Raw genomic sequence first — 24,036 nt, forward strand, 5'->3', positions numbered from 1 at the left:
TCTAGGGGCAAAGTTAAATACGGAGTCCTGTTGTCACCCTATGTATATAAATTAGAGCTGTAATTCCATCCTGCGGTGTGGATGGCAATAGCAAACGGACACTGCCAACCCCATTTCGCACAGACATTTGAGCTTTGAATCTTTGGTTTATGATTTCACTGCAACCGCCAGTGCAATGAATGGCAGCCAAGGCAATATACGGTGCAGGAGTGCTGCACTTACCATCAGTGACAGGCCTCTTATCTCGGAGAAGTTCTCATTTTTTTACATATAACTTTCTTTGCTGTCAAACCAACAAAAGGCTCTGCCAGGCAGATGTACCAGTTTACTAGCAGCTCTGCTTGTTCTCAGATGGGTAATGTCACTGTGTCTCCTCTCTGTAGTACAATTAACTTCCAGGGTGGTGTTTTTATGTCAGAACTGTCAGATTTTACCACCTGAGAAAGAGCTTTTCAGAATTTAGCTAAGAATTGTGTGAAACAGTGAATAATAACAAATGTTGCTTGTGCCGACAAGGCTGCTCCAGTGATCCGGTTTCTCTCGCACAGTCTGTCAGTGCCCTATAGTGGAGAAATGGGTTAATTGCATATGCAGATCAGGTGGCTGCCAAATTCTGCTCTGCGTTGCACTCCTGCAAACCCGAGGTCAGGCCGCAGAAGCCGGTGGGGACAGCCCAGGCGTGCACCATTGCCCCTTCACGGGAGGAACCGGCTYGCTGCCTCCTCTGGGAAGACGGTCTGCGCCTGGGTCACCTGTGCCGTGGCGGCAGCCGGTCTCTGCCCGACTTCACAAACACGACTGTAGGGCGCAACGGGAAGGTTCCCTCCATTGCTCCAGTTATTACCAATCTCCGTTTCTTCCTGCTGCGCAAGTTACTCCTATTACGACAAGGTGGAGACCTATGCGAAAGCACTTCACTGGACCTGGAGAGCACGCATCTGGTCTTTTCAGACTGATGTGGGCTTGAAAYAGTCTGGCCCAAGTAGCCAGGCACCTTAGTGTCCGGTCTTGCAACCCTCCACCAAGCAAGCACTTCCACAGAGGCCAAAACTCTTGCTGAAGGTTCAAGATGAGGCCATAAGCACAGCTGGCCGGGAACGCTCCCTGCTCAGGCATGAAGTGCTGCAGGAAGCTGCTCTATTGCCAAACTAAAGATAATTTTGGGAAAGGAAAACAGAGCACAAAGCTTCCCTCACTTCTCCCCATCAGCACCACAGCGGGGAGCCTTAAAAGCTCCTTTCCYGCCTCTTCATGTTCAGCCACCAGGAAAATCAATGCAGATGTACAGGGAGAGCACYAAGGGCCAGGCCGGGAGCGGCGCAGAGGCCGCAGCCCCGCACAGCCTTTCTGACAAAAGCACTGCTGGCCCAGGGCCCCCGCTGCTCAGCGCACGCTCCTCTCCTGCCCCCAAGTTTCACTCCTGATTTAAACGGAAGCAAGACAGCAAGATGCTGTTTTAATGGCAAACAGTTTGCAAAACACACCTCCGAATACCAGCCCACTCCACTCGACCATCATTCACTGCCCTTCTAAACGCGCCTGCTCGGGGCTCTGAGCAGCCCTAGCTCYCGAGAGGGCAGGAAAGCCCCGTCCCTGCTCGGACAAACGCTGCCTGTCACGATTACACCTTCAGTATGCACTAAAAACTTCCTCCTCCAGAAAGGAGAAATCCATCAAGGCAGAGGTTACCAAGCCTTCTTCATCCCTCCGCCCTGGAGATCCAGCCGCAACAGCCAGAAATCCTTGACAAAAAACAAAGATAATTGAGCATCGGATTTGTATATATAATGCTCCTCAGTAGAAAGAGTTGTTACAGAGTGCACTGCCCTGGAGGTTTCATTGCATCAGAGCGAACAGTCGGTGGGTGTGCATTTTTTGTCGGTTACAATCTCTGGTGTTGTTGCCTTTGCCGGTGTGGGCGAGGACACAGGAGCCCGGTCCCCGCCGGCGGCCGCTCTGCGCTATCAGCAACGGCACGCGGGCGGGCGGGCTGCGCCGGGCCTGCGAGGACAAAGGAAARCAGATTTCCTGGGAGTCTGTTTTTGTTTTCCCAGGCAGAAGAGTGACTCAGATTTCAGTTTGCACTCCTGTAACTTGGCCAACAACAGCACGTTGTTAGGCAGAGTGACAAAAAGGTAAGCGCTGAGCACTATTTGCTGAACTAATAAAATCTCTAATACTCTCATCCCCGCCAGGGCCAGCTCGGTCCCAGTAAGCCAAAGAGGCCATGCGCTGGCGGCCRAACCCCTCTCCCAGCTCACAGCGACAACAGCCTCTGACTCCCARACTGCCTCCCTGAGCTCCGGGGAGCTACTAGGCAAACCCATTTCTAGCTGAAACAGAGCAGATGATCTCAGTCTTATCAGAGTTAAGAGTTTTATGCTAAATACTGGTGAACACTTCTGTGTTATTCTAATGTAGTTGCTAAAAGTGTTGCAGAGATGCTTTCACTTTCTGAAAAGTACTCCAAGGAAAAGCACCATACTTCCTCCGTGCTTGAGAAACAACCGAAGAAACACCTCGCTGCTCCTGTCTCCTTTCCCTGAGCCTGTGGGGTACATTCCCCGATGCTATGCAAATACCACAGTATGAATTGCTCCGTCTCGGCCACCGCACACACGTCCAGCAAACTGTGAGGCCAAACCGCTGGCTGCCAGAGGTCGTCCCTGTCGGCCCAGGCGAGCTCACAKCCCCACGGGGCCGAGCGTGGACCCCAGTGCCGTCAGTCTGGGCTAGCGCGCTTCACCCCAGCATCAGTCTGAAGTAAGCGGGGCCTGTGCAAATTGTGCTGTACTGGGGCAAAACGTGGCTGTCCCAAGGATTTGTCCAGGCTTTGCTGCACCACGTATGGATAAGCCTTTGCCTAATGGCTTTATTCTCCCTAGAAAAAGGGCATCTCTGAAATACACATCAGAACACGTTAAACAAGGCAGACGCAGGGGCGCTAACAGGACAGAGCACACCGCAGCAGGAGCAGATGTTTAGACCAGAAATCCTTTGCACTGGCATTTTAACACGCTCATTCATGCGTGCTACCAATGCGCTGTGAATACTCCCGGCCCTTCATGGCTGCTGCGGCCAGGCCGGGGCGCCAGGCGGGCGGCGATGCTGGTGGCGGATGTGCGGGCACCCGGCAGCGCCCTCCGCCCCGCGCCGGGCACGGCACCCGGCTCACAGCGCGCTGGGCGCGCGTCGGGGACTGCGGGTTTGCCAGCCGCTGCTCCCGGGGCGCACGGGCAGCCCACGGGCACAGGCGCGCGCAGCGGAGGGTCAGGACGGGCCGCCGAGAGCAGCGGGGCTCCTCGCCGCCCGCCACGCAGCGATCGCCGAGCCGTCCCGGGGCATCGGGAGCGCCTGGCCCCCCTGCACCACGCGAAAAACGGTGGCGGCTCAGGAGCCGCTTTGCCGGCTGCCGCCCCCTCCCCGGCACCAAGGCCGACGCCGGCGGGCAGCCGAGGCAGCGATCGCCCCGCTCGCCCCAGCGGCCGCGGCAGCTGCGGCTCCCACGGGGCTCTGGAGCCTCCCGGCAGGCTCCCGGCTCGACTCCGCATGACCAAACCGGTGCAAAAAGCCGCAGAGGCGCTTTTGTTCTGGATTAAGCCCGGTTTGTTTCCGTTGAGTCACACAGAAACAGAGTCAGCACAAGCCTCTGCACACGCAGATCTCAGCCTCGATTTGCCATCCACTTAGGCCMGGGCTGCTGAGAGCAACATCAGACCGCGAAGCTGATCCTGCAGCTGAATAACCGCGTCGGGGCTGCGGGGCAGAACGAAGAGGCGCGTTGCTACGTTCAGTGGCTGTGCCAGCCTAAGTGCACTTCAAAGCACAACCTCGGGATATCTGCCTTTGTGAGCAAGGATCCAAAATTAAAAATTAATGCAATTCACTTTCAGGATCATTTACTCTCCTCCATCTAAACAGCCTAATTTTTCCTAGTCTCTCTGCTCCGTGAATATAGGGCATTTCTGCATTTGCACGCTGGAGACCTGGCCACCAGTGACTAGATTGCCAATTAATACCAAGTAATTAACACATTCGTAAGGGCTGGTTGAATCTCATCCTGATGTTTTCTAAACTATGCATGTTCGAGGAGTGTCTTCATCAGCCTTTTGAAGTTCTTAACTCTACGTTTACTGCCAACCAATCAGCCTGTGCTAAAAACTGGTGCTGTGCCATCAGAGCAAACATGCCCCAAGAAGCAAACGTATTAAGGATTAATTAAATACCAGATTTTATTTAATTAAGCCTCTTCTAGTAAGTATATTAAGTCAGGAAACTGGAACTAGCATCCAATCTTGCCTTAGCTTCTATCCCATTTATAAAAGTGCATCGGACTTTGTCGGTGGTGTTTAAAACATCAAATCCAGGCTGACGCAGATCTCTCTTGCCCTCCCAGCATAAGCACCAAAATCGAAAGCACAACGTCACCATGGGAAGGTGGCTGATGGCACCAAGCCCTGCCAGGGTCGGGGTCCGCTTCGTCCCCCGCCACGCGCACCCATCCTGAGGCAGCTCTGAGAGCCCTGCCGTGAGCCCAAGGACATGCTGGGCTCCGCACGGGCGGCAAGCGCCAGCCCCGAGGCGCTGCTCCCTGCTCTCCTCCCTTCCTCCTYGCAGCGTTTGAATGGGAAGCTTCCCTCTCCTTCCCCCCGCTCCCAGCAGCGGGAAAGGCAGCACAGCCCCTCCTATCACTGCGAGTTTAAAGGTCTAGAGATCGGTCCAGGGAATATCCAGGCAATCTAATGAGCTCAAGTCCAAGGTCGTCCTCCGCACCGCTGCAGCGAGCGCAGCCCTGGCACTGCCCGAGCCACCTGCGCTAGCAGGAGCCGGCGCGCAGCTGTAACAAGGCAGCGCCGCGTCCGCGTCGCCGGCTGCACCGCGGCCAGGAGCTGCCCTCGCACCGGGGCCAGCGGGGCCCGGCGCCAGCTTTGCCTGGGGTGTAAATCGTGGCAACTCACTGACCCAAAGCGGCTCCGTTTCGGTCTAACAGCAATCGGCTTAAATCCTCCGTGCTGCCGCGGCGGATCCGAGGCAGAGAGCGGGCGGAGGTGCCGCTCCTGGGAGCACCGGGAGGCTGAGGCTGGGAGCGCGGCGGCGAGGTGTTGCGGCCTGGCGGCACACGGCATCCGCCCGCTCCGGGGAAGGACGGGCTCAGACGGCAACGGCACCCGCAGAYGGACCGGCAGAGGCGGGAAGCTCCAGCGGGGACAACGCGGGCTGTGAGGCAGAGCAAAGACAGCGCGGCAGCACGCAACGGGGGCAACGGGGCACACGGCCTCYGCGCCGGCTCCCGCCGCGGGCGCAGGGTCCGGCTGCGGCAGAGCCCACCCGGCGCTCCCAGCCCCTCGGCTTCGCGAGCGCCGAGCTCCCACCTCTCCCTCGCGCTCCGCGCGTTCCCGCGCCCCGAGCAGAGTCACGCAAGCGGCGGGGGAAGGCAGGGCCTCGGGAACGCCGCGGAGGCCGCCGGCACGAGCGCGCCTGGCGCTTGCGGGGCGCTTGGTTACTCGCTCTCGCCCTGCGGTCCGGCCCGGCCGCGGCGTCTCCGCGGCGGTGGGAGCGCACCCGCCGGGCCCCCTCGCTTAGGGCTCCTGGGAGCCTGCTGCGTGCGCAGCCCGGGCCGCCCGCAAGGCGCAGGCAGGTGGCGGCTCCTCTCCTCGGGAGCCGGGTTGGAAAGGAGACGCCTGGGCAAGACACCCACRGTCCCCAGCACAGGGGGAACCCGCGATCGTGCGCGCGGGGGCGGAGAGCAGCCGGGTCTCCCAAAGCACATCCGCAAGCTGCGCCCCGGCCCTCCTCCGGCCGCCCCCGCCTGCTCCGGGCTCCCCGGCACGTGCGGATCTGCAAACCAGGACCCCCCGCGTCCCTTCTCCTTCCAGGCCGTTCTGGCTCTGGTGAACTTCTGCCAGATCGCGGGCAGGTTCCCAGTGCACGAAGCTGGCAGACCGCGGGCTTCACCCGGCCCCAGCTCCAGAGCGCCTGCAGGAACGAAACCGGCATCTCCACCAGCCCCGGGAGGCTCCTCCGCGCRGCAGCGGCACCGGTAGCTCTCAGGCTGCTCCCCACCACCCCCCGGGAAGCAAGGGCAAGCAGCGCGCTGGGGAGAACCAGCTGTAATGATCAGAGAAGAAAAACCACTACAGAAATGGTGGATGTGGGAGGAGGTTAAACAGAAGATTATGCTCTAAAAGATTCCAAGCCCTGGAACGGTTTCTACACTGAAAAATTCCTTGCCAACAGCTTAGAGAGCACAGAAATAGCTTAGCGCGGATTAACTCCATTTGCATCATTTTGAATTACTGCTTCAGTAACCGGAGCAGCAAGCGCTGCAGACACAGTCGGTGACTAGAGGAGCTTTCTCCAGCCCAAGAGCTAGGGACCGATCACACTGCTGTGGTTTTGAGCTCTCATTAAAAACCAGAAGGGTTTTCTCTAGAAAGCAGGTATTCTGAGGAGCGAAGGAAGCTGAAGTCCATGACGAACACTGAGATTATCCTGGCGGAAGCAGCTTTATCCTCGCAGGAGCCTGGCCGGACGCACCAGGAGCGCCCCCGCCGCCGCGCAGAGCTGCGGGCAAACCCGGCGGCTGCCTCGGGCCGCGGGAGCGCCCAGCGCCTCCAACGAGGGCCGCCCAGCGGCACCTGGAGCGCCGAATACCACGAGGTGAGAAACGCCTCAAGACGAACAGCGCAGACGAGGAGCACGACAGAGCACGTGCTACAGTGTGTTTTTCAAACTGTGCATTTAACACTTTTTCTGGAAGTATCTTTCCGCTATGCTTCCCCTGGTTTGTATTTTGGCYGGCTTCCACAGCTGCTGCCATCTCTACTTCAGTTTCTATTTCAGAAGAAAAACTGCTTCACATTTATCCCTGTGCCTTCATGTGGCTTTTTAAAAATTCAATCTAAGCTGCAAAAAGGCAACGAGCTTGAGCCTTAACTCTGCAGAATAGCAAGACASATTGGTGTTCGAACATTGTCTCTCCTGGGTAACTTCTCCTCTGCCCCGTTCAGCCCTATTTGGGCGCAAGGGACTAGATCTAGAGCGCACAGAGGGCAAAGGAGAGTTTCCCATTCCCCCYGGCTCAGCCAGAAGAGATGGTTTTCATCTACCAAGTCCCCTTCCAAGTCTGTAAGGTCTTGCATGTGTTTCCTGAAAACACGGACAAAAGCACCCGAGCTCCCCAGCGAGGAAGCGGCTCCCAGGTGCGGGCCGGCCACCCCACCGGCCTCCCCGAAGCAGCATTTCTAAAGCTCTCAGCACTGCTTTTTCAGGCTTCTCCACATTTACTGTCTTACCAGGGACTACACATCCACTTAGAACAACCAGGATTTTATTGATTTGAAAATACATTAACCATAGAGAATAGAGCTTTAATTTTTCTCCGAACAATGAGGAACTGTTTACATTTAAAAAACCAAAAGCATGAATAAAATAATATAAAACAGATATTATACCACAGTGTGGACTTTCAAATAATCTAAGAACATTAGCAGCACTTCTACAAATATATTAAAAGCTCGTTAATCTCAGATAGAGCAACTCCCAGAGACCAAATTGGCATCCAACACACAGAAGCAGCAGTTCAGCGTAGGGCAACGTGGAAGTCTAACGCCAGCACACAAACCACCCTCGCGCCCTGCGGCGGGGAGGCAATCCCTCGCCGCCCGGGGCCTGCGCTGCCGCCCGCCCTGCCGGGCCGCGGTCCAGCCCGCCCCGCGGCCCCTGCCGAGCTCCCCACAACGCATCTCGCACGAGGGAAGCGACAATTATGGGCCTACGGCCACGTCCGAGGCCAGCTTTCAACAAATTTTAGATTAATTCTGTTTACAAAGAACAGCTTTCCCCTTCCCTGCCTCCCGGGAATTACTCTCCAAGAAGAGACTGAATTTCTGAGAATTAAAGTAGATCTTCTTATGTAGTCGGGAAAATGCAATTTAAGTATCTCAGTACCCAGTATCAAGATTCYTAACTCGTTATCTTCCTTAGCAGTGAAGTAACATGGATTCTTAAAACTTCCATGCATTTTTCGAGATTTTGCGCTCCGGGGGAAGTCGCCTGCGGCTCTTGCGGGGCTCCCGGTTCAGCCGCCGCACACAGAATCAATTACAGAAAGGAAGTTGTTAAACTACTGAACCGGAATTAAAGGCTGAATGTGCTTATCACTGGTCTAAGATTAGATACGCATTAAAGGAATGACATGGCTATTTCAAGAATACACATACCCACATTGAAGAATACACAAATTCAGGATGCTGATGACGTTTAGAAGAAATCCGAGCACTGAGCTGTAAGAAAGCCCAGCTACAGCACTGACCCAGTCTTAGCTTTGGCCCGCACCAAACCTGCCACCAGGAAACCAAGTGTGGTGAATGCAGCCGGGGACCACAAAGACCTTCAAGTACCTCGGTCACTGATACCCATTTACTTCATGGCAGGCAACAAGGACAACGACCTTGAGTGAAGATCATCTGAGCGCCTGAAACAGCGGGCAACAGAAATGGCATTTCTCTCTGCTTGGGGGTATCTGAAATAGAGTTCTGAGAACTGAGTCTAGTAAAAGTTATAACACTTCCACATTGCTAGAAGATTGTCATTTCTTCTGTAAGTTGTGCTCTTTCATGATTGATTTGTGCTCAAGCAATACGGAAATCCAGAAAATGTGCCTAGAACCACTTGGTACTGGTGAAAATTCCTAAGCAGATTATTTACGGAGTGAAAAACATTTGACAAATGTATTGATGAAATAATCATTTTGGTCCCATTGAGGAGCTGGCTCCGAGCCTACCACTAGCTGACCAGGAATGCCACAGCATAGGGCAGCAATTTACAGTATTTTAAGATACTTTTCAAAGCAAAGCTTATGTGATGAGACTCTTTAAACTGAGCCTCTATCTATTTTGAGGACTGTTTGCCACAGTGGCTCCCAGTGCAGTGAATTACCCAATTGTCAAAATAGAGAAGGAAAGGTAGGCCAGACATCACAATTAAGAACAAAATGAAAGAAGGAGGATCATCTCATCCTATAAATTTGCTCTTGGTCTCAAGCCTGCCTCAAGGTTTGTGCCTCCAAGGTGGGATTAGGGATGAGCTCTCAGTTTGCCCAGAGATGGATTCCCAGCAGAACTTGGATTCTAAGCTGCCATATCAGGAATAATCACTTCTCTTGATATATTTTTTAATTATCAAGTGAAAATGATTGCTGATACCTGCATTTCTGTTGCTGGCTTTAGCTACAATAAAAGCTAATTTGGATATGTTAAGAGCTGTTCAAAAAATAAGAGGCTAGGTGAGAACAGTAGAACAGTGTGGCAGCAGGAAGAGACTCCATACAGTAACAAAAAAAACTTCTATAAAAATAACACACTCAAAACCAAAGACAACTTCTAAAGCGTTTACATAGTAACACTAAGAAAGATGGGTACCAAGAGTTATTTGGCACATTGCATAGCAGAAAGCTCAAATTCACGAAGAAAATCCATTAATAACTCCCTCAGGAGAAAACCGGGCCAGAACTYGAACACTGCCTGTATCTAAACATGGCAAGATTATGTGAGAGCTGAGCAGCTCTAGCAAAAGATAGAGTGAAAAACCCCACACCTCTGCAGATGCTCAAAGCAGACGCTCAGAGCAGAAGCCAATGTAAATCGAACAGATTAGCCCATGGAGTCAGCCCTTCAGCTCAGCTGAAGTCCGGAGTGAACCAGAGAGGAGCTCGGGTCTGGGTGCAGTGGGGTCCAAAGCTGCCTCCATCAGACGGGAAGGAGGCAGCAGTCTCGAGGGAGAAGGCACTGCAAGCTGCAGTCCCTGGGCTCTCACAGCTAACACAGGCAGGCTAAAGATAGCCAYCAGACTTGCACTGACATTGCGCAGGGTGAATTTCAGCTGCGTGCAACTGCTAGGAAAAAATATTCCTCTTGCCCAACAAGCTAGAGGAGATTACTGTATATGGGCAAGCATTCCCCTGTGAAGGGCCTTCTCCAACTCCCTGCGTGGTAAACAGGCAATCCTCTGGCTGCAGCCAAGGATGGGAGATCTACACAGTCTTGCAGGCCCACAAGAGATTCATTCTGCCTGAAACCAAGAACACTTGGTTTCAGCGATGCTTTCATCTCAGGGCAACCTACCAGAGGTACAGAGTCAGGCCAGAAGAGGCTGAGGCAGGAGAAGGCCTATAAACAGTGAGACAGCAAGAACCGTTTCTTAAATTTTGGTGACTTTCAAATAGATCTTGAGTCCCCGACTCTTGGGGCACACTTGCTCCATGGGTCTACACGAGTACATTTACCTACCAGATAGACAACTGCTTTCCCAGAGGAGTCACCAAAGTGCACAGCTGCTACTGACACAGGTCACTGAAACTATTACTTAGGTTAAGATATTCGCAACTGAGATGGGACCACACGTGGACAGAAGCTATGGAGGAGGAGAACACAGGGACTATCAATATGACCTATTTCTAATTTCCCTGGAGGTCAGAGACTCTAGATCTCCTGGAACATTTAGGAGTAGAATGTTTTCAACGACTTTCGTGAGAAAGACATTAGAGCACRGCAAGGGGTACACTGACTTCGGCACAGCAATTCTGCGTTCACACTAGTTTAGAGGCAGATCATCTCCAAAACCATTCTGTACAGGTAATTCAGTACTCTCTTCCTAACAAAACAGTATGATCAGCTTCAGTCTGAATCACACCAGTCCCAATTTAAATGCAGCCTGACACACTACATTCTTTGGACTATCCAACTTCTTTGCGACTCACATCAGGCCTCAACTCTGCAACTGCTCCTACCCAAGCTGACCCCAGGGCATGAACAAAACCCTGCGCAGCTCGAGCAGCAGCCTGCCCATGTGGATTTTACTCAGCACCGTGGCTGAACATCAAGGTTGTGCTTCTTTTCCACAGTTTTAAAATCTGAACTAAATCCAAGCTGAAGTCACCACGGTTCTTCTGCTCTGAGCTTCCTGTTGCCATAAAAGAACAATTATCACAGGACAAGGACAGTGACAGACTGGCACATCATTGAGTAGGTGCTACAGAAACCACACGGTTCTTTGAAGTAAAAGAATTTCTTTCCCCCCCCATCCCCCTCAAAAAATAACCCACTTAGTTCATATATTCTCTCTCTATACTGTGAATATATATATATATATATATATATATATTGGTTTTTTTAATATAGACACAATTTTTGGTAAACATTTGCAAGATATGTTTGCAACACTGAAAAGATATAACTCCATTTGCACAACAATGCGCACTCACGTAATTCAGTATACAAGGACACATAGTAATGTACAATCAATAAATAAATACTTTTTCCCCCAGAAGTTATTCAAAAAACACTGCTATTGAGCGGCCCAAAGACACTCTCAGATAATACACACAGCAAATATTGTGCAGAATTTCTTGGCTGTTTTTGTTTAAAAACCAAGAGAAGAAAAACTGAAGTTTGAAAGATATAGCGTCAGAGATGTTGCTTGATAAGCCTGTATTTAAGCCAACTTATTGGTTGTTGTCCCTCAGACAGGGAGGACAGAGTTCCTTCCCTTCCCTTTTGGAAAAGGTTATGCAGTCAAATTGTTACCTGTCCTAAGATCTAGAGAGCTGCAGAGGTCTCTGAACAGGAACAGTCTGGTTGGGAGGGCACGAGCTTCACTCTGCTTTGTGGAAAGACGAAAAATTCACATGTGAACTTGCAGATTTGAAGCTCAAATGCCTTTGTTCCCCGTACACCTTGCAGATCAAGCACTTTTTGGAGATTTAATGCATAAAATTGCCTCCRAGAATTTCCTACATTGTTCGTACATCTTCACTCGTGAGGAATATGAGAAATAAATGACTGCCCACTACCCTCACTCCCTGCTGCAGTCCTCTCACCCACACGGTTCAGTATGCATCACCCTTCCCTGTTTTTGTAGCCATAACCCTCCCTTATGCAAGTACCACAGAAAGACTGATCTGCTCAGACACTGCAGACTGCTTTACCATACTCGACAGGACTTCTCCGAAGMAGCAGTTTTCTCCTCTGTAGCTTTGTTTCTTTTCTTTTCTTTTTTTTTYCCACAAGCAACATCTGACACATGCCACAGCTAAATAGCACAGACTGATGTTCCACGGAAGAAGGAAATGGCCCCTTTTCCCTTCTGATGAGCAGCWCTCCATCAGCAAGAGAAATGTGGGGCTTTACCTTGCAGAGGGAAAGAGGGGAGCACACACATCACACTTCAAGGTGGGAGAACATAGATTTTTGCAGCAAAATTTGAGAGAAAGTATCCTTATAGAGAGCTACAACAAAGCATCTTCCCTGCTGCTAGAAGCACAAGATCATGGCAGTCTTCTGTAGCCATGAGAAAGCCTTCCCTGGTTGATCTGGACCTACCAACAACCCACATCTCTCCTTTTCCTTTATTGTTTTTACCTGAGTTGAAAAATGAATCCAAACCCTCCATACCCCAGCCTCAGCATGACATAAAACTCAGCCCTCAYCCTGCTAGTGCTGAAGAGGCACTTCATGCAGCGTGCTCCAGGGGCTGCAGCGCTGCAGAGCCACTGCCATGCATCTTCCAAAAGCAAAGACCACTCAGGGACCTTAGCCTATTTTCTTCCTCACAGGCATAACATGAAAGCAGCCCACAAAGACTTGACTGGAGACTTCCAGTGGATGTCAAAGGCTTTGCAGCCAGCCCTATAAGCACACACAAAACCTGCAGGCACTAAGRGAATTGTTTGCACTGTCTGGCTTCAGGCAGCTGGTCATTGTAATTAACGGAGGAAGAGATAGCCRCCTTCAGAAGGAAGATCAGAACAGCCACCGAAGCTGGGAGCTTTGACTTGCCTTCCAAGGAGCTCTCCCCCACCATGCTGCAGGAACACAAGGGAGACCAGACTCCTAATGTAAGCAGCTAGAGTAAGGCAGGTATGAAAACCTCAAATCTAGAGTTCCCAGAAGAGGTTAGGACCAGATTTTCTAGTGCTCAGAGCCCATTACAAAGGCTGAATTTTGAAGGAGAAATTCAATGCTGAATTCAGAGCTCTTCTGAAAATCCATCCAGAGCTGAAACGCTGTGTGCTCAAAAAAAAAAAAAAAAAAAAAAAAAAAAAAAAAAAAAAAAAAAAAAAAAAAAAAAAAAAACAGGGGGAGAACAGACCCCCTAAAAAAATTTAAAGGGGATGCTATGCACCAAGGAGAGATCAAAAAAGAAGAACTTCTGTGATCAAAATCCATCTCTGTTACTGGTAGAACCTCGTAACGCTAGTAGGAAAAAAGAGTACTGAGAGCATCCCTGTCTTGCCTGGGCTTGCACGGCTGGCTGGGTTCCCTGTGCCACAGAGCAACTGCTGTCAAAGGAAGCAGCTTTATTTCCTTGCAACAAAGGCTGTTGAGCCTAAGTCAGCCCCAAGGAGGGCTGGCAGTACTGCTCTCCCAGACCCCAAGCTCTGACCTGGGATGCTGGCAACTGCTTTTGCAGTTGTAGTGGTAACCACACGGGCTGCACTTCTATTGCAGCAAGGCAAGGAAGTGACTGCCTGGGTTCTGCTTCCAAAGCAAGCCTTTAACATTAAAATGCAATTGTACAGATCTTTGGTTAAGTCACTGAAGAATGCTGAGAAGAACGGAGCCGGGGCCCCCTGATCTAACACTGAACACAGCATTTTGAGAACTAAGGGTACTTCCACTTTAGAGAGCAGTATGTGTCCAGCTACCTTATTTCCACAGGTGTGGCACTTCAAGAAAAAGGAGAGGGGAGGAAGTGTCGGAGGGGAGTCCCGGCTCTTCTGGATGCCTCATCTTCCCCAGGTCCTTCATTTGTTCTCAATCAGAGTCTGCACTTTATACACAAGGTCACGAGCCAGCTTCAGGATCTGCTTGGTGTTGTGCCGCTCAGCCATTTCTGGAATACAGACAGAAGGAACCCATGAAGAGCCTCGACCCAGAGCAGCCCAGCCTCTCCAGAAGAGTCCTGCCGAGCCTCGCAGCTGACTGCGTCACAGACGAGTTTCAGAGAGCAGCTGAAGCTGCCAATTTGTGTCTGAGTCCCCAGGCACAGTCTCCTGTAGAGACATCTGACTCAGAAGGGCCATCATTAACCAACTCCTCTCTGGATGATTACTGCCAGAAGGAATCGTAACCTGCACTCACAACTCATGTTAAGCACAGTAGGTGTTTAAGCAATGTAAAGTAGCTGTTGCCAAGGRTAGCAGGCTGGTTTTCCCCAAGCACCATATAACCCCCTCAGAGCCTTATCCTTTAGCATGATGTTCCAAGTATCAGTGTCTCACAATCATATTCTGCTCTGAAAATTTTAAACATTTATCAGCAGTCAGACATGTAACCTCATCACAGACATTTGCAAGTTACATATGAGGAGCAGCCCAACAGAACACATGCTGTACCATTGAAAAACTTGATGATGTCTGTAAAATCCATATTGTTCTCCAAGATGATGTCCCGGTACATTTCCACCAAAGCCAGGGCTATGAAGAGCACATAGTGTGCAGAGGAAATGTGTGCAGCTGCCCAGATGGTCTCCCAGACAGCAAATACATCATCATACACCAGTTCTGTGAACAAAGGAAAAAGCCTAGCAGTTACTAAACCAGGCAATGGCTTGCAATCACCCCAATTCACAGAGTTCACAGCAACACTGGGAAGACAAGCTAGGCAGTTTCTTCCCACAAGAGTCAGTTCTAATTGGAAGGAATAAATCATCTATAGAGACAAACATTCTGGCCTGCAGCAGGTCACAGACTTCAGGACACAAACCTGGTGGAGGTTCAGCACCAGYTCTGGGGAAATGGACTCTATCTAGACAGAAAAATCAGCCACTAATATACCAGAGAAAGCAAAACAGAAACACACAGCAAAAAATTAAGTCCAAACAACTGATATTGCAGAGTCAAAATATGATTAGAAAGGCGGAAGAACAGCAGACCTAGCCTTCCCTTCCCATTTGCTGGTTTCAGCTGTCTCCCTCCCTAAACACACCTCTCTTGAAGTCCAGGAGAAACCATCGGTAGCAGAAGTAGAAGTGAGTGTAATCACCATTCTGATGCATCAGCTCAAATAGCTCAGAGTCTAGAATCTGCCAAGAAAAGCAAAGGAAAATCATCAGTGCACATCAGAGCCACMAGCTATTCCTCTACTTCCTTCCCACTACTCTCCTTCCATGCACACTATCTTTCACTCAACTTCTTCCTCCTTTGCAACCCTGCCACACAGACCCCAGGCTGTCTTTACAACCTCCCTGCTCTCCTCCTGCTTCCCACCACAGAAAATTCCCCTCAGCACCTCTCACTGAGGCTCCTCTGCCCAAGAACAGCTTTCTCTCGCTGGTCTGAGAGGCTGCTGTCCCTKCATCAAGACCTACCTACCTGGATCAGAGATCTCATGTTAGCAAAGTGGGTGTCCATGGCTCCCCCATGGGGGAAATTCTGATTCATCCTCTTCATAAGCTCAGTGAAACAGCTGAAAGCCAGAGCCTCTGCACAGGGAACAAGAGAATCACTGCTCTGCTGGACAGACATTGCCGTACCTAATAYTCATGCATCACTATATCCAGCCATCCAGGAGCAAAAGAAATATCCCTCCACGTTTCACACACACACAGGAAAGTGCCTCCACTGTCTGCACAGCAGAGACTGGCCTTGGAGACACAGCCCACAGGTCACACACTGAAAGGTGTCTCATAGTCCCACCATGGCAGAGTACAGAACACATACTGCCCCCAGTTTGGGCTACTGGAAGTCAGACAGCAAAAAGGACAAATAGGATCCTGCCATTAGCTGCTTCACACCTCTGAGCATAGGAACCTCCTGCTGCAAAGATGAGCTGACCCAGCAAATCCTCCCCACACAGTCCCACCAAGGTACCAGGAAAACTGAGCACAGCCACCCACTCACCGTCATCCAGGATGACCAGGAGAGGGGCTAGCAGGTCACACATCCCCTGCACATAGCCGATCTCAATGTGCTGCCAGATGTAGCTGTGTGAGAGAGCAGGAAAGGCGGCCCATGAACCCTTCCCGTGCAGCAGAGCTAAGCCACTACACCTGCCTCACATACGTGAGCTCAGCCAGCCTGCCCATGCACAGGTGCCCCAGCCTTTGTCACCTGCTTGCACACATCCCGTCTTCACTCCTCATATGCTGATGCTGTGCACATGCTGCCATCAGCGCACGACAGCAGGCAGAGCAAATCAGACTTCTTTACTCTGTTGTACCTATGCTCTGTGACTCTAGAGCCAGTCTGTAAACTATTAAGTTCTTTTGATGACTTTCAGGTAAGCCATGCATGGCACAGCCCTAGATCAATGCCATGCAATGGCCATTTCAGGAAAAAGTGAAATCAGTGCAGGAAACAGAAATCAGAAAGCACAGCATGATGAGGTGGTTTGTCAAAGGACGGAGACTGATGGAGTTTGTTAATTCAGCTCTCATCCTCATCCTTCCCCCTTGATTCATCCTCTTGGCCAGCAGAAACCTGTCTCTGAACAGTATTGCCTACTTTTGCTCTTCTGGACTCAGTGTCCTAGAGAGCAATCAGCCCTGCAGAGATATCTTCCCATATTTGGTAGCAAGTCAAAATGCCTTCAGAAAGGACTCAGATCCACTGCTGGCACAATGAACAACCTTTTCTATCCTGCCCACTAATCTTCCAAGATCTGCTGTACTGTAGGTCTCATCTCAGAAGAGATCTCCAACTCTGGCTGTCAGATAAAGTGACAGCTCTAATAAAAAAAAAGCTGTTTCTCCTCATATTTGCAAGATGAGTAATCAAGTTTTAGCTTTCCCTGCCTCTGAAGCAGCTACAGTGGCTGAGCTGGAGATGGCTGGGTCTGTAAATGTCACACAGAAACCGCTGAGTCAGAGGAACTAATCAAAAAAGAATTATAAACCTACCCAGGTATTCCCGTCTCCTAGGTTCTTTTTTAGGCACTAAACACACAGCTGTTTCAGMTATTTTCCCATTAGCACTAGAGCTCTACAGGCCAGTCCTCATTACAACATATTTTCCAGGCATATTCCAAAACGCAGTTGGGCTGCGATGTTAACACCGCGAGGCAGCATGCATAGGCAGCCCCAGGGAGCTCGCCAGCAAGAGACACGGAGCCCTCGGCTTTGGCCCAACCACTCAAATACGCGGCACAGCCACAGGGTAAGCAGTTCCTACCACAAGGCAGAACTGAGGGACTCCTCAGCCTAGCAACTCTGAGGCCCCTGGAACACTGTGTGACCACCAGCTCTAGTGATGAAGAAGGGGTGTTGGGGAAGGAGTAAAGTAGGCAAAACTCAGTAACTAAAGCAAGGAGTCTCAGGCTCCAGTCTTAAATTGAGCGAAAGGTACATTAGGATTGTGTGGAAAATTAAAATTGTGGGGGAAATTAAGAGGTGAATTCTGGGAATTCAACCAACAACCACTGTCAGGAGCCTGTTCCCAGACAGACTGCGCAATCCTCACCCTGGCCCCTTGCAGTTCCCACCTGCACATGATGTTGCGGAGTTTCTCCAGGTTGGCAGGGGTGAAGTACCAGTAGTTACGGTCGCAGCGCTGCACATCCTTCTCAATGCGGTGCAGGTTCACAGTGTACATGTCCAACAGCTCTGGCTGCCCAAAACAAGAGCAAAGTTGATTTATTCTCAAATAAAAAACAATAGGAATGTGGCATTGGCAAAGATGCAACAGGGCAGAGCATGGGTGGAAAGTGGGGAGCCACCGTGCACACACTGCAAGACTAACATAGGGCAAAGGCAGATGAACAGTGAGACACCTRCAAAGAAACCTAGTCAGTGAACATTACAGGCAAATACTTACAGAGTAGGTAACACCCGTTGAGGAGACAGGAGACACTTCGCTGTTAGCCATATCGGCTACAGCCAGTGAATCCAGCTGTGGATACAAACTCTCCATCTCTGGCTCCTCAGACAGGTTATCTTCACTCTCCACCAAGCTTTGCTTTTCAGCTTCACTGTCTGTCCAGCTCTCTACCACAGTTAGGGCCACAGCATTACGATCCTGCAGTACTCCCACTGAGCTCTCGCCTATTCGAACAAAGTCCACGCCTCCGCTGGTGGGAAATTCACCTTCTAGGCTGTCTTGGCCCTGCAGCTTGTCCTCCTGCAGAGCGCTGTCTGAGTTCTGTGGGGCTGGCACATCAGACCCGCTGGCCTTCCCCTGGGAACTGGCTGAGGATTTGTTGGTTTCCAGGGCRCTGTCTTCATTGCTGAAGCTGCGTTCCGAGAATCCTGATGTGATGGAGAAGTTCTGGGAAGAGGGATGGCCAGAGTCAGGGGAATACATGCCATTGGGAACTGTCCCATTGGGGATCTTGCTTTGTTTGCCATCTTCCACTTGAGCATCTGCTTCAGTCTGTTCCACTTCATCAACTGATTCAAACACCTGCACAGCATAAGCAGAGAGCCCCATGAGAGCAGGCAAGCCCTCTGCACKCAGCGCAGCAGTTCCTGGAGACATAATGCCCATGCTCCCAAAGGCAGCCGGCAGTAAGCTCTGCTCTGAAGGAYTGTATGTAGGAAGGCATTCCCCTGCCCTCCCCCTCCCCCAAATATATTGACAGTCAAGCAAGCAGCAAGTTGCTCTTGTTTCTAGTTAGCACTYCAGCCCCAAAATAGGATGCTGACTAGCACCCAGCAACCCACAAGTCCCACAGSAACAGTGTTGGGCATGTTGATGCTTGAGCAACAGTGCAGTACACACCAAACATGTTTACATGYGAGTCCAGGGATTGCTCCCTGCAGCTGGCAGCCCTGGGCTGGGCCAGGCCCTCTGACAGTCATGGTTTGTACAGGTCTCATACATGCAACCAGTAGAAAGAAGCTCAGAGGATTCAAAGACATTTTAACTTGCTGTGCCTAGCTGTGGCTCCACATCTTCACTGCAGTGGAAGTCAGCTTCAACCTGAACACCTAGTCCCACTTTAACCACACTCTCAGAGGAGTTTCTGGACACAATGAAGGGCTAATTCTGAAGAAGTCCTCAGCCTTAATCCCCCCCCCCAACACACACACACACACACACACACACACACACACACACATTTTGATTTGCAGCAGGTCATCATTTGGTCATTTCCACAAACCACACTTCCTGCTCCAAGAAAATCTATGCTTTACTCAGCATAATGTAGTGGGCAGAATGTCATTTAAATACATTGATTAAACATATGGTTGCTAATACATGGAGCAGCCAAGGACCACATGGGAGTAGGTCTTTCACTGAGCACGTGCAGAACAGGTTGGAGAATATTAAACACAACCAAGCAGCACACAGTTCTGACCTCAGTGGCTCCAGAGGCAGGTCTGTAMGTCATTGAGCTCCTCAAAATATGGCTTAGGTTTGCCAGAAATCACTATGGTTATAGACTAGAGATCAACCCAAGCAGGAGGGAGCCTTATGCTGTTGAGTGGCCAGCGTCTGACTGGGCAAGAAGTTACAAAGCATTGCCTTTTACCTGTGTGCTGGAGCTGGAGTCGCTCTGCAGCCGGGCGTGATTCTGTCGGCCAGAGCTGCAGCTTTGGGAAGACTGTAAGAGAGAGTGAAAAGGCCAGTGAAAAGGCAAAAAGCAGAGCATCCCTGTGCTGGAATTGCAGAGACGCTGAAGCCACACTAACAGAAGTGGGCACATTTGAATGTAAAGAATGAATGGAAAATGCATCCAATAAATTCTCAGATTTGATCCGCAGAACATATTCACTTCACATGAACTCTGATGTGTAGATTTGTCACACAGCCCAGTACCCTGCCTCAGACAGCAACTGACATTTACTGCTGGAGAAGATGATAAAGTCCCAGGCCAATTCAGTTRTTCAAACACTAGGTTTGGATCTGAAATGAACTGCTTTCTTCTGGCCTTCAGAGAGGTCAAGCCGTCTCCCTGGAGTGCAAGTTTCTACTAATCTCTGTCCTAATTTGGCAGCAATGCGACTCACATGAACTTAGTTTACATAAACGATGAAGTCACAGGCTGTAAAACAATCCCTCTAAGCATACTAATGCTCTTTCCTATTATTAAAAGACAAATATTGATGTTTCAAGCCACTCTCAATCCAGAGTCTGTCTAAAAGTCAATGGCATCATTTTATGGCTTCCAGCTAAAGCATGAAGAAAGCACTGGGTTTTGTAACAACCAGTTGAGTGCTTTGTCTTGCAGATTCCCTCCGAGCAATGAGCCTTCCTTTAGGAGCGAGTCCTCCCTTTATCCAAGCCACCCCTATACAGGGCATATTGCCACGCAGTAGCCTGCAGCTCCTCATACAGCACACAAATCCAGATATATGGAGCACTGCAATTTTGTCTCACAGAAACAATAGAAGTTTTAAGRAAAAACAACACTTTCGGAACAGCAGCAGGAGTTGTCCCCACCCTAATATTGTGGGTATTTGCTGGGAAGGGCTCTGATGGAGAGAGGAAGGGCGATAATTTTCCTACATTTCCATGGGAGCATTTTATAACAGGAAATTTCAAGTTTTAAAACGGGAAAAGGGTGAAACTTTGCATGTATTAACTCTGTCAGCTCCCCATCCGTTCAAGTCCCTGGAACAGAGCAGAAGATACAACAACAACAACAACAACAACAACAGACAGAGGAAACACTGCAGAGATGAGAATAATTCACAGAGCTATAGCAACGCTGACTGAACAGCCCACTTCTGTTTGTGGCCTGTGACAGATGTGTCATCTCAGCTCTTGCAAACAGGTCCCGGCTCTGGTTTGCCTTCCCTGCATTTCTCACTCTCTATATACACGCATGTAGCCCACACGGCTGGAGCTAACCTCATCTCTTTCCAAAAGTACACACATCACCTCCAAGAGAAAGCCAGATGAAGCCTCCATGGGGCAGGCTCAGAGTGCTGCACCCACCAGGCCCTGCCCAATCATTCCTCTCCAAGAAAATCCACACGGAAACAATCACTCAACTCTGTTCCCAGCAGCGTCTTTCCCTTTAGGAAAGCATCTTTCCCTACATTTGCTTTGTTCTGGACTGTGCATCTGTCTCCTCACTACACCGCCACAACACAATCCCATGAAGCCAAGTGTTGGGGGTTCGAGTCTGTCCCAGGTTTGTCGCATGACAACAAGACATACACAGGCCTGCYTCAAACCTCACATCTTCCTTCACAGTCAGCCCTAGAGCCGCCCTCCTCTTCCCACCCACAGACCCCGTCTTGGGTCATGGTTCTTGGCTGCAGAGCTGCCAAATGCTACTGTGCTGCCAAAGGCAAAGCAAAATTAACTCACTAGATGTCTAATACACCACTCAAGCCACAAACAAAACCTCTCAGTCAGTGCAGTACAATGCAGTGTAGAAACTSGGGTAATACTGCAGCAGGTGCCCACTCCAGCTTCTAAACTCTCCATAAGTGCAGACAAAAGAAAACTGATGAGAAAGCTCCTATCTTAACTTGAATGGATTACAGTGAGCAACGAGGTCTAGGGCCCAGACACAGGCAGAGATCAGAGAAGGAAGATGAGCAAGGCTGAAGAACTTTGTCTCCAACCCCTCCTTGCAGCACAGGCTGAAACGGTGTCTGGGTGGCAGCGGCCCTTCCCAAGTCTCCTACTTCCCTTTTCCTTACCTCGTTGCTTATAGTCGAATCTCTGTGCATCATCCTCTGAATGTGGGAATCCAGACTTGCCCCAGAAGAGCACTTGGCCAGAGCTGCTGCGTGTGACTCCTTTTCCCTCTGCCGGACGATGGCCTCGCAGCCCAGCCACTCTGCCATGGTATGCTCGTAGCAGGTGCGGATCTGGTCATCAGCCTGCAGCRTTTGGAGACAGCAGGCCTCTGAGCAGTTGCCCCTGAAATAGCCCAGAAACTAGCACTTCCTCAGCCCCCAAAACAACCCTGCAGAGATGTGTTAAGTATATGCTTGCATTAACTTCGGCTAAATGGGGCATAAAATCATCTGTTCTGACTTGCTCTCTGCCAGAGAGCCTGACCCAGGAAGCCTTACAAAAATTAGGTTGGAAAAATGATCATTCACCTCCTCCCTGCCTGAAGGAGTTACAGATGGGAAGAGGGCACTCTGAAGCTGAGCAACTGGCAGCTGCACAGAGAAACTTCAAGCCTGGCCCTATCAGCTCACGGCAATCTGGATCTTTCCCCCACTACAATGGGAATACAACGGCCTGTGGGTTCACAGTATAGACTATGGTATATGGATGTTTAGAGCTAGGAAACATTCAGGGCACACAAACGCAGTGCACCAGGTTGCTGAGCGCACTGCACACCCATACAGACCTCTTTCCTTTCCGCCTCTGTCATCCCAAACTGATAGTGGCCCAAAAGGAAAGGCCAGACAGCCTTCCTGATCTCATGCTGGATCCCACCATAGTAGATCAGCCGCAGCAGCTCTCGGTCCTCGTAACTCTGCGGGAAGAACTCTGCATCACCGCACAGACACAGCCAGGACTTGGAGCCCCTCAGCTGGCAGACACAAGGACAACCCCAGCTCAGCCATAATACCATTCAGCACCCAGAGTACTGCTGAGACACTGACCACCCACAGATTCACTGCCCATTTATACAGAGCTACAGATGCTCTCCCAGGTCTCTGCTTAGGCCTAAGTACAGGCCAGAGGCCTCACAGGTAGATGTTTTGAGAAATACCGGCTCACTGCAGATGGAAAGGGGCTCACCAAAGTTATCCGAAGTCAGTGCTGTGCCTCTGTGCTCCAGCAGCATGTCAGGGCTGCAGCACTGGGCACAGCTCTTGCGCTATCCTGCTCAAGTGACCAAAGCACAGTACTCAGGGCAGCACCRAGGACACTGCTGCAAACCAGGCCAAAATAGAGAGTGCTGGAAAGAGACAGCAGCCTTCATTCCCCAGCTCCTGCGTGTCTCGGATTAGGAGCCTGGAGCTCTGTGCAGCCTAGGGGCAGGTTGTACGACTTCTCTTCTTTGGGGAAGATCTTGAATAATTCACTTTACTTCACTATGCCACAAGCACTTTAGCGACCCTGTCCTGGACTCCCCACACCCACCAGAACTGGCATGTCCTGAGAGTGCCAACCCTACCGTGCTGTCCTGCAGGTATCTCTGCCATATGTCCACAGTCAGTCCAGAGCTAGCGTTGCAGGGCACATCAGGAGACACAATGTTGTGGTTAACCAATGCAGACAGGTGAGTTCGCACTGTGGACAGGTGTCTGCAGTAGGCCAGCCCTGTGTCAAGCAGAAACAAATATTCACTTAGAGCACACAGGAAATACAAGATGAAGTGCAGGAAAGAGCTCTGGTGAATCTAGTCCCCAAAGGACAGCCTCTGAAGCCACATCCAGCTTAATCAGCAGAGCAGGGAGTCTATTGGGGCAAGCCAGTACTATGTTGTCTTATACCACCAAAAYCACTGCTCACCAGACTGAAGTCTGAGGATCAGTCTGAATGTCTGCTTCCTCAACATGTCTASGTGTGGCCCTTCATACAACAGACTGACCCAGTGCCCTTGGCCACTATCCTGCTGCCTTAGCACTGCTCCTAGTCCTGAGCCCAGGACCTTACCCCTGCCCCATCACACATCTCAAAGACATCATGGGGAAGACAAGTACTCACATCCATAGAAAGCTCGGGAGAGGATCTGGTACTTCATATTGTCACATAGGAGCTTCAGTGGGGCTCTGCCAAKAAAAAAATATATGAGATATGAGGAGAGCAAATGCTCCCACACATGCTCTCAGCCTCTGCTCTGATCTGACTTGTTCACAGACACCTGAAAAGGCAAAGGAGCAGGCCAACCCACTGTACGGAGTCCCACCGAGGAGCTGGGCAGAGGCCAAAGCATCACCTGCCCTGTACCTTTGCTCAGCCTGGAATCAGCCAGGACATTCCAGACCAGGAGACAATCCTCACTTCACCCTGGATACATCCCACAAGCTGCCCGTGGCCAGTACAACTGCAAATGGTCCCTAGACAATTGAGCTGAGTGCAAGGCTGGAGATAACTTGAACCATAACTGCACTAGTTCAGCCCTKCAAACTCAGCTGGGCTTTCAGTTGTAATCCTTGCTCTATTTTATCTTC

At 50.6% G+C, this 24,036-nt stretch overlaps 1 protein-coding gene across 6 annotated transcripts in view; it reads right to left on the reverse strand.

Moving 5' to 3' along the window:
- Window positions 1–265: 265 nt before the first annotated feature.
- SGSM1 (small G protein signaling modulator 1) overlaps window positions 266–24,036 on the reverse strand; it is a 42,944-nt gene continuing 19,173 nt past the window's right edge. For 2 of the 6 annotated variants that reach the window (XM_085310303.1, XM_085310302.1), the window contains 12 exons: window positions 23,570–23,634; window positions 23,037–23,182; window positions 22,260–22,388; window positions 21,595–21,777; window positions 19,470–19,541; window positions 17,813–18,397; window positions 17,481–17,605; window positions 15,902–15,984; window positions 15,374–15,483; window positions 14,988–15,084; window positions 14,396–14,563; window positions 13,115–13,893 (listed from right to left, as the gene is read on the reverse strand). In XM_085310303.1, the coding sequence (XP_085166429.1) occupies window positions 13,805–13,893; window positions 14,396–14,563; window positions 14,988–15,084; window positions 15,374–15,483; window positions 15,902–15,984; window positions 17,481–17,605; window positions 17,813–18,397; window positions 19,470–19,541; window positions 21,595–21,777; window positions 22,260–22,388; window positions 23,037–23,182; window positions 23,570–23,634 (1,852 nt within the window). In that variant the 3' untranslated portion in view covers window positions 13,115–13,804. Of the gene's footprint in view, window positions 561–7,313; window positions 11,662–13,114; window positions 13,894–14,395; window positions 14,564–14,987; window positions 15,085–15,373; window positions 15,484–15,901; window positions 15,985–17,480; window positions 17,606–17,812; window positions 18,398–19,469; window positions 19,542–21,594; window positions 21,778–22,259; window positions 22,389–23,036; window positions 23,183–23,569; window positions 23,635–24,036 lie in introns of those variants that run through there. The other 4 variants (XR_014896518.1, XR_014896519.1, XM_085310305.1 and 1 more) reach the window with 4 other exon arrangements.

Source organism: Rhea americana, unplaced genomic scaffold (genome assembly GCF_003343005.1).
Source record: "Rhea americana isolate MKP2758 unplaced genomic scaffold, rheAme1 scaffold_315, whole genome shotgun sequence".
Taxonomy (NCBI): domain Eukaryota; kingdom Metazoa; phylum Chordata; class Aves; order Rheiformes; family Rheidae; genus Rhea; species Rhea americana.